We start from the raw sequence: 15,509 nt of genomic DNA on the forward strand, positions 1-15,509 counted from the left end.
ACTTTAATAAGAAGTAGAGATATGATTATTTTGTGGCTTAATCAATTTTGTGCAGTGGGAAAGCGTGATTGTGCTAGGATCACTAACTAGCTTTCTTTTTCTCCTTCAGCAACCACTGGTACAGGTTTCCTCCTGGTGTATGGGAGAATATGGAGACCTTTTGGTGTCAGGGCAGTGTGAAGAGGAGGAGCCCATCCAGGTACATTGACTTTATGCAGTATTTTGGATAAGGCAAGCAGATGGAGAAGCAAGGGGTGGAAATTAATTGCTCATGGAGTTTTGGGGTTAACTGCCTAAAATGGTCAGATGGTTAGTTAAAACATTTCCTTCTGTTATGTAACTAAATAAATATAATTGATTCTGTAGAATGGGATGTACTGTAGATTAGTTTGCTGTGTAGAATATCATTTGTTGTTGTGCAAGGACCATACCTTGAAAACTAACAACTTTGTAGCTGATCACAGGAGTAGAAACCATTTTTGTCATCAAGTGGTTGTAGCACCTCAGCTGCCATTGCCCACAGCTGAATATTAATTTATATTTATGTAGTCGTTGAAGGTGGATGCAAACTTGTAATTTTTAATGTGACTGAAAATCTTACCTGTGGCATGACCATAAGGTTTTTTAATCCCCTTCAGCTTTCGCAACGTGAGTCATCCCAGGAGAAATGCCTTGGCACACTGGCGTGACTTCAGCCCACTCTTCTTGAAAGACCTAAACAGAAGGCTTTAAATCTTAGCAGCTAGAAAAGATCCTACATTAGGCCCCATTGATTAGCAACTTTTTTCATAAACAAGTGTATTATTTGCCTTAAATAGTTAACACATCCTTGGAACAATGCACTTTCTGTAAGAACCAACGACGAGCACAAAAGATCTGAACCTAATTTTTCTGGCTTCTTGTTCCTGGGAAAGATAAGAGTGGTATTCTTACAAAAAGCACCTTACAAGTAAGGCTTTGGACCAGACAACACAATTAAGGCTTTAGAGCAAGCCACAGCACTGATGTTGCCACCATGTAAGCCCTAGTTATACCACACTGTGCCTCCTGAACAAAAGAGAAGGCCTGCCGACTTATTCTTCTTGATCGTTCTGCACTTAAGACACTTCATCATAACACACCCCTTAATTTGAAAAGTTGCACAAAATATGCTTTATTTCTTTCCTCTGTAACCTACACAAATAGTACACATATTGCCAGGAACCCACTATGATCAATTGTCACCTCTATACTGTTATGCTTTTACATGGAGAGAACTCAGTGGGAACTGTAGTCTAACAAACAACAATATGTGGTTGGCCTTTATTTGGATGTCAAGATAGCAAATGAGGAATTAGATGTCAGAATTTTTGCTTCTCTCCACTTCCCTCTCTAGCTTTTCAATACAGAACGGTGTCTACTGCTGTAGCAGTGGCTGGCAATCACTATGGATAACAACCTACAGTTAGACTTCCTCATAAGTATCACATAATAATCTCCAATCAAACTATTTTTCTTCTGATGGATACAACTACCTGTGGATTCCTCACTCATTGAATTTTCCTCCTGCGCCAGCTTCCGACGGAAATTTTCTTCCTTCTTCTGCACGTCGATGAGGACGTCACAATTGCCCTTGCGACGCCGTCTGACGTCATACAGGCAATAAGAGGTCCTCGCCGGCGTGCTGACGTCCGTACTCTTTTTTCCGTGCCTTCAAACGACGGTTATTCTTCATGGGAGCTACTGTTTGTACTCTGTATAGTTACAGTTACTGTTTCTTTCTTCGAGATGTCTCAACAAAAGTCGGGATTTAAGCCCTGCAGGGAGTGCGGAGGCAAGATGTTGGTGACAGACCCACATGTGGATTGCTTGTGGTGTCTGAGCTCCGACCACGACGTGGAGAAATGTGATTCCTGTCAACGTATGAATCCAAAAGCGTTGAAGGAACGGGAGGCGAAGCTCTTTTTGGCAAAGTCCAAAAAGAAGAAGCGGCATCGGAGTAGATCATCATCGCCTAAGTCTCACCGGCTTCACCGTGACTCTCAGCGCCGGTCGAGTAGAGAGCATTCACACTCGAGGTCGCCTTCGGTTCGTGCTGAAAGACATGGGAGGTTAGTCCCACCATCAGACGCCTCCCGCATCACCGACTTCGCCTGCGACTCCACCATCTGTTTTTGAAGTACCTCAACAGGATCAGGAGTTCTCACCTGCTTCTAAGACGCCGGGGCCGGCGCTGTTGTCACCTCGAGCTCAGGCTCCGCAGTATCCGGTTTTCCCGGCTCCAGGTGCTGACAGTTCCGCATTTCTAAATGCAATGTTTGCCATTTTTCAGCAAATGGATCCAGGTGGTGGACCGGCTGGTCCTTCGGGGCCATTGGCCTTTAATATGGGTGCTCCGGCTCCTTTACGTCCGGCACCTTTCATGCCCTTCCTTCCTATGGGAGGTGCTGGTTCGGCGCCGGTTCCCTTGGCGTCGTCTTCACAACCTACGACGCCGATGAGATCTGCTGTTCCGGCGCCGGAGAGTTCTTCTCCTGTACATCCTTTACCTCGGTCGGCGCCGAAGAAGACCACGGCGCCGATGGATCCGGCGTCAGACGGACCGGAGGATCAGCAACCCTGTCAATGCAGAGGACCAAAGCCAGACTTCATTCAAGAAGGCTAGCTCTTCGCCTCCTTGAGGAACAAGAATATCGAAAGCAGGCCCTGGAGGAGGGGGAGATTGAAGAACCTCTGGGAGATCTCCAGGGTTTGGATACGGCAAGTGGTTTAGACACTTCTCCAGAGTGGGACTTAACATCTCCTGGAGTATATACAGAGGAGGCTGCTTCTTTCCACTCTGTTATAAGAAAAGCAGCTGACTTTTTGGACCTTCCTCTTCCAGTGTCTGAATCAAAACCCAACTTATTGATGGAGGTGTTACATCCTGCTTCAGCAGTTGCAGAGCCACTTCTGCCATTTAATGAGGCTCTTCTGGACCCGATTCTAGAGATCTGGAAAAAGCCAGTGTCATCTTCAGCTGTTAATAGGACAGTGGCGCGCAGGTATCGTGTGGCTCCTGCGGATCCAGGCTTTTTGTCGAAGCACCAGACTCCCGAAAGCCTGGTTGTACAGGCTTCATGTTCATCTTGCACTGCTCCAGGCTCTTTTCCGGGTGTGCCTTCGGACAGGGACTCTAAAAAGATGGACCAGTCTTCCAAGAAAGCATTTTCATCTTGCAGTATGGCTCTCAAGTCCATCAGTGCCACATGCATTTTGGGCATGTACATCTACGCCCTTATGGAGGAGATCAAGTCGTCTCATTCGGAAGTGCCTCAGGAGGTGTTGAACCTTGTTTCTGATGTTCAGGCTGCGGCGACCCAAGTAATCCAGCCAGGGCTGGACACGACTGATTCTGTGGCCAGAGCTATGGGCACTACTGTTGCTACAAGGAGACAGGCTTGGCTTCGTTCTTCTGGATTTTCATCAGATGTTCAGTCAGTCCTGCTGGATCTTCCCTTTGATGGGGATAAGCTTTTTGGATCAAAGGCGGACTCAGCCCTTGAAAGATTTAAGGAGAGTAGAGCCACAGCAAAATCGTTAGGCTTGCAAGCCTCCTCTTCTGCTTCTTCTAGACTGTTCAGAAGATTTAGGGGGTTTGGTCGTGGCTCCTCCTTTCGGGGCAGATTTCAACAGCAAGCCACCACTGCCCTCCCCTATAGATCATACAGGGGGGGAGGGGTAGGGTTCGAACCAAAGGGCCCACCCAGCAGCACTCTGCCTTTTCCTCTGGAAGGGTGCAGCATGGAAAGCAGCCTTAGTCACCCACCAATTCCTTTGCATACCACTCCTCTAGGGGGGAGGTTAATGTACTTTCTCCAAATGTGGGAGGCAATAACATCGGACTCCTGGGTTACCAGCATTGTGGGTAAAGGCTATGCCCTTCCCTTTCGGTAGTTTCCACCCCCCATCCCGCCCCGTCCATCCTTCTATTCAGAAGAACATCTCCTGTTATTAGAACAGGAAGTTCTAGTCCGCCTTTCAAAGGGTGCAGTAGAGTTGGTTCCGGAGCAGGAGAGGGGTCAGGGTTGTTATTCAAGATACTTCCTGATCCCCAAGAAGGATGGCCGATTGAGACCAATCCTGGACCTGAGGATTTTGAATTGGTTCCTCAAACAGGAAAAGTTCAAAATGCTGACCCTAGCTCAGGTAATTTTGGCATTGAACGAAGGAGATTGGATGGTGTCTGTCGACTTGCAGGATGCTTACTTTCATATTCCGATACTCAAGTTGCACAGGAAGCATCTCCAGTTTATGGTGGGATCGCAGCACTATCAGTTTGCGGTCCTTCCGTTTGGTCTTACTTCAGCATCTCGAGACTTCACGAAGGTGATGGCGGTGGTTGCAGCAGAGCTCAGAAGGAAGGGGATAGCGGTATTTCCTTACCTGGACGATTGGTTGATCAAAGCCAAGTCTCCGGAGCTCGTGCTGCGTCACCTGCAGGCGACAGCCCAGTTGTTGTTCGATCTGGGCTTTTCGGTGAACGTGCCCAAATCTCACCTAGAGCCCTCTCAGCGCCTCCTGTTCATAGGGGCAGTACTGGACACAACATTGAATCGAGCCTTTCCTCCACCCCAGCAGATTCAGGACATTCAGGCGTTGGTTCCAATGTTTCAAAGTGGAGCAGTCATTCCAGTCCTCAAGGTCCTTCGTCTGCTCGGTCTGGTCGCTTCTTGCATTCTGTTAGTCACTCATGCTCGCTGGCACATGAGGGCTCTTCAGTGGTGCCTCCGAAAGCAGTGGACTCAGATCAAAGAGAATCTCGAGGGATCGGTAAAGATCTCCAGAGGCGCTGCAGTGGATCTAAGATGGTGGATTGCGGACGTCAATCTTTCCCAAGGAAGGCCGTTCTCGCTGCCTCCTCCAGTGACCAAAGTGATAACGGGTGCTTCCACTCTAGGGTGGGGGAGCTCATCTGGGGGACCTGGAGGTCAGAGGTCATTGGTCTCCAGTGGAACAGATGTTTCACATAAATCTGTTGGAATTGCGGGCGATACATCTGGCTCTCAAGGCTTTCCTCCCTTCCCTTCGCGGTCAGTCGGTTCAGGTCCTGACGGACAACACTACAGCGATGTGGTATATAAACAAGCAGGGAGGAGTAGGGTCGTACCTTCTCTGCAGAGAAGCTCTGCGGCTATGGTCCTGGGCAAGGGACCATCGGGTTTGCTTGGTAGCGAACCATCTGGCCGGAGTCTTGTGCGGACGGTCTCAGTCGGCACTTCTTGACCGTTCACGAGTGGCGTCTTCATCCAGATCTGGTCCGGCAAATCTTCCAGATGTGGGGAATCCCTCGGTAGATCTTTTTGCCACTCGGGAGAATACGCACTGCGCGTTGTTCTGCAGCCTCCAGTATCCGGTGCAAGGAACGTTGGGGGACCCGTGTCAGATGTCCTGATGCGACCAGTTGCTCTACGCGTTTCCCCCCATACCTTTGATTCCTCGGGTTCTGAGGAAAATTCGCCAAGACCGAGCCCAAGTCATATTAATAGCTCCGGACTGGCCAAGGAGGGGATGGTATTCAGATCTTCTCCAACTCTCTCTGTGCCCCCCGCTCCGTCTCCCTCACAGGGCAGACCTCCTCTCGCAATCGCAGGGGCAGGTTTTACACCCCCACCTCCAGAGCCTGCACCTTCATGCCTGGAGATTGAACGGGGCAACCTGAGTTCGGTAGTGGATGTTATTTTATCGGGAAGGCGACACTCCACTAAATCTATCTACGCTAGCAGGTGGGCTACATTTGTGAACTGGTGTGGAGAGAAGCAAATGGATCCCTTACGTGCCCACTTATCGGATATCTGGTCTTTTGTGTTGTCCCTGGCACAGAGGGGTTGTGCAGTTGCTACAGTTAAGGGCTATTTGTCGGCTCTGTCAGCCTTTCTGTGTCTGCCTGACCAGCCTTCTTTATTTAAATCTCCTTTAGTATTGAGGTTTTTAAAAGGCCTCACTAATAGATATCCTCCCACTCCTTTCATTATGCCTCAGTGGGATTTGAACCTAGTCTTAACGTTTCTTATGGGCTCACCGTTTGAGCCGATGCATTCTTGCCCCATAAGGTTATTGGTTTTAAAGACTGTTTTCCTTGTTGCGATTACTTAAGCTAGAAGAGTGAGTGAGCGGCAGGCTCTTTCTGTTAAGCCCCCGTATACATCCTTCCATGGGGATAAGGTGGTGTTGAGGATCACGGCTGCTTTCTTGCCAAAGGTTGTTTCACCCTTCCATATAGGTGAGTCTATTACTCGCTCCTCTTTTTATCCTCCACATCATCCTTTGAAAGAGAAAGAAAGACTGCATCGTTTGGACCCGAGAAGAGCGCTGAGCTTCTTCGTGGACAGAACAAAGGAGTTTAGATTTTAGGATCAACTCTTCATCAGGTACGTGGGAAAGGAGAGGAAGGGCAGTCCACAAGAGAACACTCTCCAGGTGGGTCATTCTTTGCATTAAGCTGTGTTATTCTCTGGCAAAGAAAGAACTCCCTGATGGAATAAGAGCTCATTCCACCAGAGCTAAGTCGGCCTCTTCGGCCTTGGCTAGGGGTGTTACTGTGGTTGACATCTGCAAGGCGGCAACTTGGTCATCCCTCGACACTTTTGCAAAGCATTATTGCTTGGATTCGGAGGTTAGGAGGGATGGCCATTTTGCACGGGCGGTGCTGCAGGATTTCTTGGTTTGACCATTCAGGCACCCTCCACCGTGTGCGGTACTGCTTTGGGAGACTATTCAATGAGTGAGGAATCCACAGGTAGTTGTATCCATCAGAAGAACGAGTTACTTACCTTCGGTAACGCCTTTTCTGGTGGATACACTCGCTACCTGTGGATTCCTCACGGTCCCACCTGCCTCCCCTTTGCCTGTCTGGTCTTACCAAGTTATCTTTGGGTGAGCTCCTGTTGGTAATATGTTATTTTCATATGTATATGTGTATATATTTATGTATATATATATTTAAAAAAAACAAAAACATTGTGATTATATATATAGTTGATGTTATATTTTTGCGTGTTTACATATTTATGCTGATGTTTTCTCTTTGATTTAATTAAATGTTGTGGTGTAAGATTTTATTGAAGCATTTGTTTCAATTGTATATATATTTTGCTGGTATTTGCCTGTTCGTCTCAGAGGCACGGAAAAAATGTTGGTACTGACGTCAGCACGCCGGCGAGGACCTCTTGTTGCCTGTATGATGTCAGACGGCATCGCGTGGGCAATTGTGACGTCCTCGTCGACGTGCAGAAGCTAGGAAGAAAATTTCCGTCGGAAGCTGGCGCAGGGGGAAAATTCACTGAGTGAGGAATCCACAGGTAGCTAGTGTATCCACCAGAAAAAGCGTTACCGAAGGTAAGTAACTCGTTCTTCAGAAAGAAAAAGTATTCTCAAGTGTGAGACTTGCAATCAGTGCTATAAGCATAAGTACCATCAAGTCTGTGCTACAGAAACCCTACTGGTAGATCTCCCTAAAAGCAGGCTAGCAACATTAAAATTGTTACATTTACTGATGTCCTGCTAATCCTAGGTACCAGAAACTATTGTACATCAGTCACATCCTGATAATGCTTCTGTTTTCCCTTAAAAGCTCAATTTATTTTACTAACTGTCTTGCTATGCTTGTGCACCTTTACACCTAAGCTCAACTAAATACCCAGCAGAGAAACATATATCTTGGTGATCCTAGGCACTGCTGAGAAACTATGGATTCTGTGTATATATTCCATAGTTCACAGAGAGACAAACTGCAACAATCCTTTGTATGTGTCGTCCCAAGATTTGGGGATTTCTTCCCACCTCAGCTTCTTCACGCTTAATCTTCAAACTTGTCTGGAGAAAACTGAAAATACTCCACCAAAGAAGCTCCTCATAAAAAGAACCTAAACATTGCAAGCTAAAAAGCAGCCATTGTATCACGGTGTAAAGGAAAGACTTGCACATTCCTACATTCCCACTAAAAGTCCCTGAAACTCTCAGCCTGAGGTCCATCTCATTTGTCCATGTACACAGCAAGCAACCTAAAGAGATGGAGTGAAGAGGGAATGCGTACATATTGGCAATTACTTACATGCATGTGCTTTTTTTCATGCCTTACATTGACCCTACTCCCATTCTCCTGCACCTCCACATACATACATAGAGTGTCTGCCACTGCAGCTGACCTGACTATCCGTGGCAAGCCTTGGATATAGTCCTAATAAGGTCTATTCCCACTGCTCTTCAGTAGTTCAAACTGAACAACCATTAAATCTGATCAACAAGTTGCATGATCATGTAATAAATTCTCATTTGAAGAGAATTTTTTACTTACAGTCTAACCTCAGTCTGATAATACTAAGAGCTTCTAGTGCACACTGTAGTGATATGCTGACTGCACTATTTTATGAACACATTACTAGTTACTGAAAATGCTTGTAGCATTCTCCTCAACTAGATATGCACAGCACTTTGTTATTATCTGGGATTCATGTTGTGGGAAGCTAAAGAGATGTACATTGTTGAAAAGTGGCACTTTTTACATGGTTACCCCGAAATATGTGTCTGGTTTCTGGTGCAATTTCAACTGAAAGTGCACTTGGGTACCTTCTAAACAGGTCTCCAGTGCCAGATTTCTTTCTGTCAAAACTGCAAAGTCATTTTTCCTATTTGGCAAAAACTTAAGTTACCACTGTTAGACAGTTTTCTGGCCCGCTGAGGTGAGAGCCAACACTCTCGAGAGCTCAGACAAAGGCCTGCTCTGGGCGGAGGTGATAACACCTCGTCCAGGCAGGATGGACATTCCAGGGCGGGGAGTTTTCAAAGGCCTTGCCGCCTTTGAAATGTGACCCAGGCCTCTTTTAATGGTAAAGAAGGCCGGCCACTCAAAGTTCCTGACCCCACTTTTGGCAGCAGGACTGGTGGGTGTAGAGGGAGTGCCCATTCATGCCAGTCCCACCCCTAAGATGAACGAGCTGAAGTGGACTCCACTTTTTTAAATCCCTCCATCTTGTTTAGAGGGAATTAGGTCAATAGGGTTAGGGCTATGCCCACTTCCCAAAGGAAGTGGTCATAAGAAAGGTGTAGTCACCTTAAAGGTGAGTAGCCCATTGGCTACCACCTGGCACTCGTATAACAACCCTAATATTAGTATTTAGGTGGCACACATGAACCCTAGAACTCATATTCCTGACTACCTAAAAAGAGCCGGACACTACAGTGTCGCACCAGCAGAGAAAACTGCAGATACCAACTGACTTTGCCCCCATCCCTTCTGCCCTGTCTGCAGCCCTCAATGATCCTGCACCAAAAGACGACCTTTCCCGCAGCCCAGCAACCACCAAAGCCTTTAAAAAATATATATATATATTTTTATTAACAAACGTAGGCAATTTTTACTTGCATTTAACAATCAACCACGATCCACATAGCAATGCACAGTGTTACTAGAGGTAGGGTATATTGATTTGTTCAGGCACGTACAAAAACCACACATTTCCAGTGTAACAATAGATACCTGTAAAGATTGCTTGTGCCTCAGACTCCTAAGCTTGTTACATACCACTTCCCATTGAACCATCCATCCACTGTTCCTCTCTAAATGAGCTCCAGTTGCCCCACACTTTATCCCATTTCATCGGACATTCCATACTTTGATAAACTACCCTCTCAGCCGCCCCCTCCTCCCTCCCCCGCACCAGTCAGAAGTCCATGCTGCAAGACTAGGAGGTTGTCCCGTTCCCCAGGCTTTTGTGATATGTCTCTTAGCAACTATTACTGCAAGCACTAACCACATTTGTTGATGTTTCAGCCAGCTTTCCTCGCCCCTAATATTTAAAAGCAGCTGTTTAGGGTTCAAATGGACTGTCTGCCCAGGTATCCGGGTCTGATCCCAACTACCCCCCTTCCAATACTGTTGAATCACCAGACAGGACCACAGAATATAATAGAAGGTCCCAACTTGTCCACATTGTCTCACACACATGGAGGAGTCCCTCCCCCCCCCCCCCCCCCCCCCGCCCATCCAGTAAAGGAGTAACCTGGAATAATACGCCCTGTGGAGAATTCTCTGCTGTATCAATCGAAAACGAGCCCGAATGACCATCTCCCTAGAGCTCTGGAGCCCCCCCCCATCCTGTCATCTTATAACGCTCTCATATCCCCTTCCCAGGCTTCCCAGAGAGGAACCAACAGGTCTGGGGAATTGTTCATCATCTTCTAGTAACTCTAGGAGATTGCTTTGCGCACCAGCAGCTCTGCACCAGACGATCTCTGCTCACCTTCCTGTATATGACAGCATAGAGCATGACCCAATTGGGGATAACAAAGGCGCTCCGATTCAGCCATATTGTATTCTAGATCTTCAAGTGACACATGTGCCCTTTCTTTCCAGGTATCACCCAGTCAGTCGAGGCCCAACAACGACAACTACCTTCGAAACCCCTGCAGTCACTTTCTTTCAGCAAGTCACTATGCCACAGGGGTTTTGTGGCAGAGAGGGTGCCAGCCTGCCCCAAATACTTGGATGCTTCTTTCCAGATTTGTGAGCAAGTCTCCATGTGCGGCAGTAACACATCCCTCTGAGCGTTGGTAAAGTGCTGTCTCGGACGCACCCCTGTCCGCATGTAATGCCACTTCTTCCTGGTCTGCAAATACCCAATCGTTGACCACCACCAATTGTGTTGCGCAATAATACTGAGTAATATCCGGTGACAGCCAGCCCCCACCCCTCATATACCCCTTGCTGCAATTTACTTAATGCAATGCGAGAGCCTCCCCATCCCAAAGCAGCAGTCTGACCTCTTGTTCTATCTGTTGGAAGACCTCCTTGTGTAGGGTATTCTGCAGGACATACAAAAATCGAAGGCCTCCCTCACCATCAGTGACAGTGACAGGGCACACCAGAGACCCACATCCCAATGCAACTTATTTAACTGTGGAAGCAGATTGGCCTCAAAGAATCTCTCCGGGTCTCTAGTAATATCAATGCCTAGGTACGTAGAGCCATCATGGGCAGTTGGCTCAGTGCACTTGGGGGGTAGCACCAAGGGTCCCCCAGCCAGCAGGAAAACAAGGGATTTCTCCCAGTTAATGTGGTAGCCCGAGTCATCCCCATAGATTCAGAAGATTTGCAAGACCCAATATATGGACCAATGCGGGTTAGTAACATATAGCAGCACGTCATCGGCGTAGAGAGAGAGAGAGATGCATTCCTCCCACATTCCCCATTAGCACTGATGCCCCAAATCAGAGGCTCCTGGCGGATCCACGCTGCCAGCGGCTCTGATGCAAGAGCAGATCACGTTGAGGGAGGGGGACGGACACCCCTTTCTGTGTGCCCCTATGCAGGACGAAAGACCCGGAGAGCATAGGATTAACCCACACTCAGGCCACCGGCTATTCATACAGAATACTTATCCAGCCACTCGAGCGAGGTCGGAATCCCAGGAGTTCTAAAAGGGCAAACACATAGGGCCACTGAATGCTGTCAAAGGCAATATACAGGACCCCATGTAGGCACCTCAAATTGAGGCATGTACTCCTGTGTGGCATGAATCCGTATTGATCCAGGTGTCTTAACTTAGCCCCAACCAGTCACCAAGGCCTTCGCCAGCACCCTGACCTCGGTGTTTAATAAGGAGATGGGTCTATATGACCCACATTCCTTGGGGGTGGGCTTCCCTTTCTTTGGCAGTACTACTATGGTTGCAACTCTTTGGTCCAGCAGCAGGCACCACACATTATTAGCCTCTAAAAACATATGTAACATGGGTTTTGCTAGCTTATCAGACATGTACTTAAATAGTTTAGCGGCAGCCCATTCGGACCTGTCTTCTTTCCAGTTTGCAAACTTTTCAAGGCCTGTGCGATCTCCTCTAACGTCAATACATTGTCCCTGTGGTCGTCCAACGTTATGGCAGCCTGATGTCCTGCAGGAGGGCCCCACAATCATCCTCAGTCTCGTGTGTTCCAGATAAATATACCTTTTTATAATATTTTGCAAATGCTTCTGCAATATCGTCATTCGATACCTAACATACCCCCTCGGCATCCACAATTTCCCTAACCTAGGTTCTCTCCCAGTTCCTCTTATCCAAACAAGCTAACAATTTAGTGGCTTTACCACGAACAACCTAAAGCCATCTCTGCACGGCCAGGGCGTAGGCCTTGGCGTGTTGTTCCGCCTCCTCTCTCAGTTCCTGTCGCTTGTGACGTGTGCGATGCTTGAGGTCTGCAGATCCACTCCACACCCCCACTTGTGAATAGCATCCCTGAAACTCCCAAAGTATGTCCTTGAGGCTAGGAGATAGTCTAAACATGAGTAACTATGATGGCCACAGAGTAATAAGTGTATTTCTTCGACTTGTGGGGGTGTTCGTGCCACAGGTCAACTAACTTCATGGCATCTAGAAAGGCCCCAGCATCCCCTTGAGTAGTGGCTCTCATCTCCCTATCCATGGCTGGGTTCATCACCATGTTTAGATCCCCGCCAAGCACCAATATGCCAGGAGGCATGTCCAGCCGCAGATCCCCGATCTCAGCTAGTGTTTGTGATTGCATCCTCAGGGGTATATAAACTGAGCATATATTGAGTTGTTGGCCTTGACCTTCCCATGTACCTGCCACTGTCATATATCTGCCCAACAGGTCCCACCACGTTCTGGCCAACATAAAGGGTATCAAGTTTTTAATTGGGACCCCTACTCCACTGTAGTCCGTGGTATAGCCTGCATGCGCAATCAGAGAGTAACGGAATCTATCCAGCACTCAGTAACGATTCCCCTTCAGATTGTCTCCGGCAATAGGACCACATCTGGGGTGTGCCTATGCAAATACTGTAGGACCACAGAGCGCTTGATTCGATTCCCCAATTCGTTCACATTCCATGTCCATACCTGCAGCGATCGAGCCATAGAACTCCGAAGCTTTGGGAAGACTACCTGCCTTCAATAAAGACCAAGATTTCCTGAGAGCAGCGGACCTGTTCAAGAAGAAACTATCTTTAAAGAAAAATAACTATCCTGAGGAACCGTGAAACTTCACAGCAAAACTGCATTCTTGTTTTCCTCCCATAGGTTTACATTGAATGCTCTGAAAATTGCACTGGTGATTTTTGAAACTGAGAAGTATTTTTAATTTAAAAACAGGTTGCCTAACCCCAAACCCACACCCAACAATTTGGTTCACAATGCATCTAAGAGCTCCAGGGCCTCAGCGCTATGGAAGCAAAATTGTGAGATCGAGACATTATAATCACTACCTCATCACATGAAAACATTGTGCGACTGTTAAGCCATTTAGAACTGTATAGAGTCAAACGCCTTTAGGGCCAAGTCGTATGAGGATGACTTGTGGGTAAAGGAGGCATGGAAGATACACCTTTTAAATTCTTGTATAATTGTAACAGTGTGTTTCTGTGGTACACCCAAAGGCGTGTCTGCAGCTTCTGTCTCCTGAGGAACCATGAAGAAGCAACTTGTTCAGCCTGTGAAGATTTTTAGTGTAGAAAGTCCATCCAGCACCAAAGTGATAGGCAGTGGCCCCATTGTAAAATGTAATACCAAGATTGTTGTGAACCATCAGCCATACACGAAGATGTTAAGGGAACGTGCCCTAATGGTAAAGGGGGTGGGCCCTCTGGTGTTCTGGGGATATAGGGAGAGAGGTGTCCAGAATGTCTTTCAGTGACTCAGGCATCCTTCTCCAGTGCCCTAGATGAAACCCACTCCCAGCCCAAAGGTAATTCCTGGAGTTTCTCAGACAGCACATTTAGAAGATCTTCCCTCCGGATTTCGACCTCTATGTAGCATCAGTTCCTGGGCAAAGAATAACCTTGAGAGAGCCCTGATTTGTGTCCAAAGAGGCCCCAGCAGTCAGTGCTCTCTTCCCACCACCCACCCCAACATGACCCATCTTTAGAAGCATATAGCATACAGCAATCCCTACCTGATTACTAGTCAATCATCTTGCAGCAGTCCATCATGAGGTCAAGCCTCACTTATTAGAGAAAGAGGATGATTTCCTTATTGAGACTGTTAAAGACTGAGCGCCCTATTTAGTCTTTCCAAATGTTACACTACATGCTGCATTGCACTACAGAAAATGTCGGAGACCCTGTCAAAGACAGTGTCATCCCTAGGTATGAGAAGTAGTATAAAGGAGCACCACAAGACTCCACCTACGTTGAGGCCGTGTTCCACCAAATTCACTTGTAGTACACACAGAACACACAAGGGCTTTTGTGCAAGGTTAATAGGAAGCACTTCCCCATGACAAAGAAAGCAAGCAAATCTAGCTACAGGCACACTGGTAGCTCTGGGGGCTGCCATGCAATACTGCATAGCTTGCTTTGGTTACTGTCATGGAATCACTGCTACCACATGGAAGATCATTGAGGTTCAGCACATTCCAGATGCTTACAAAAAGCTTGGAATAGAGTTAGGCCTACTTTGAATGCCGCTGACACTGCCTCCAGTGAAACTTCCACCAGCATTATCTTTCTCAGTGATGCCTAGCTGCAAGTGTCTGGTCTCTGCTTAAAGTATAGCAGCACTGCACCATTGTGCTTTTTCCAAGGGGAACACCTTTTTAGCCTCATAGGTGGAGTCCAAGTGTAACCAAGTCAGGAATCACATGCAAGAACCGTTTGTCCCAGCCATAGCAGATCCTTTTAAAATCTGGAATGGAGGCAGGTCAGTCATCTTAGTTGTCCTGCAGGGGTGGCTTCTGGCGTAACAGCTGCTGTGAATCCAGATGCACCCAAAGGGCACATCTTCCGCCAATGTCTTTCCACACATTCTGCCTAACCACACAGCACTTTTCAGGGTACCCCTAAGGTTAATGGGAGGAAACAACCTCAGACAGGTGAGCACGCTTCGTTACCCACGGACACTGCCTGAAATATCTTGCCATACCGCCTGATAGCCCATCAGGTAAGCGTTCACCATCAAGGATCATCAAAGGGTGCTGCAGAAAGAAGAGCAAGCATTTCCTCACATGATGTATCCAAACTTTTTCCATCACACCAGCGAGGACACTGAATCTATTTCCTCTATTTTCTCATCCCCCAAGAGGGACACTACATCGTGGCCGACATTCTATCTTCTTAGTGCTTAATCAGAGCACTTCCAAATGTCATTATGTCGCTCTGCGAGAGGGACTACATGGAAACCCCCAACCTCAAGGTCCACTACTTCTGCACCCCCATTAACCCAGGATACTACCAGTGCCTCAGGTTTCTGATTAGGAGAATGGAGTATAACTTTACAGTATTGCACTTGGGGGGTCACAACAGTCCTTGGAAAAGGGAGCCACGTTGGCTTTCCTAAAGTCACATTCCACTTGCAGGCACTTGTAAAGCTGCATAATGGTCTCATACTCATGCTTTCGCCAAACATTACTGTGTGGACATGCCTGAGAAGAAAAACAAGTTGAGAAAATGTTCTAAACGTATAGTGCTCCTATTCACAAGCCATCACTTTAGGGGGGAAAGATACTGCTTTTCAGGCAAAGCATGTGATCTACAGCAG

General features: G+C 47.3%; 1 protein-coding gene across 1 annotated transcript in view; it reads left to right on the top strand.

Moving 5' to 3' along the window:
- The window catches only part of AP1G1 (adaptor related protein complex 1 subunit gamma 1), a 707,422-nt gene that overhangs the window by 492,849 nt on the left and 199,064 nt on the right, over window positions 1-15,509 (top strand). Inside the window, exon 15 of the mRNA XM_069217071.1 lies at window positions 110-199. Coding sequence (XP_069073172.1) covers window positions 110-199 — 90 coding nt within the window. The remainder of the gene's footprint in view (window positions 1-109; window positions 200-15,509) is intronic.

This window comes from Pleurodeles waltl, chromosome 12 (assembly GCF_031143425.1).
Source record: "Pleurodeles waltl isolate 20211129_DDA chromosome 12, aPleWal1.hap1.20221129, whole genome shotgun sequence".
NCBI lineage: Eukaryota > Metazoa > Chordata > Amphibia > Caudata > Salamandridae > Pleurodeles > Pleurodeles waltl.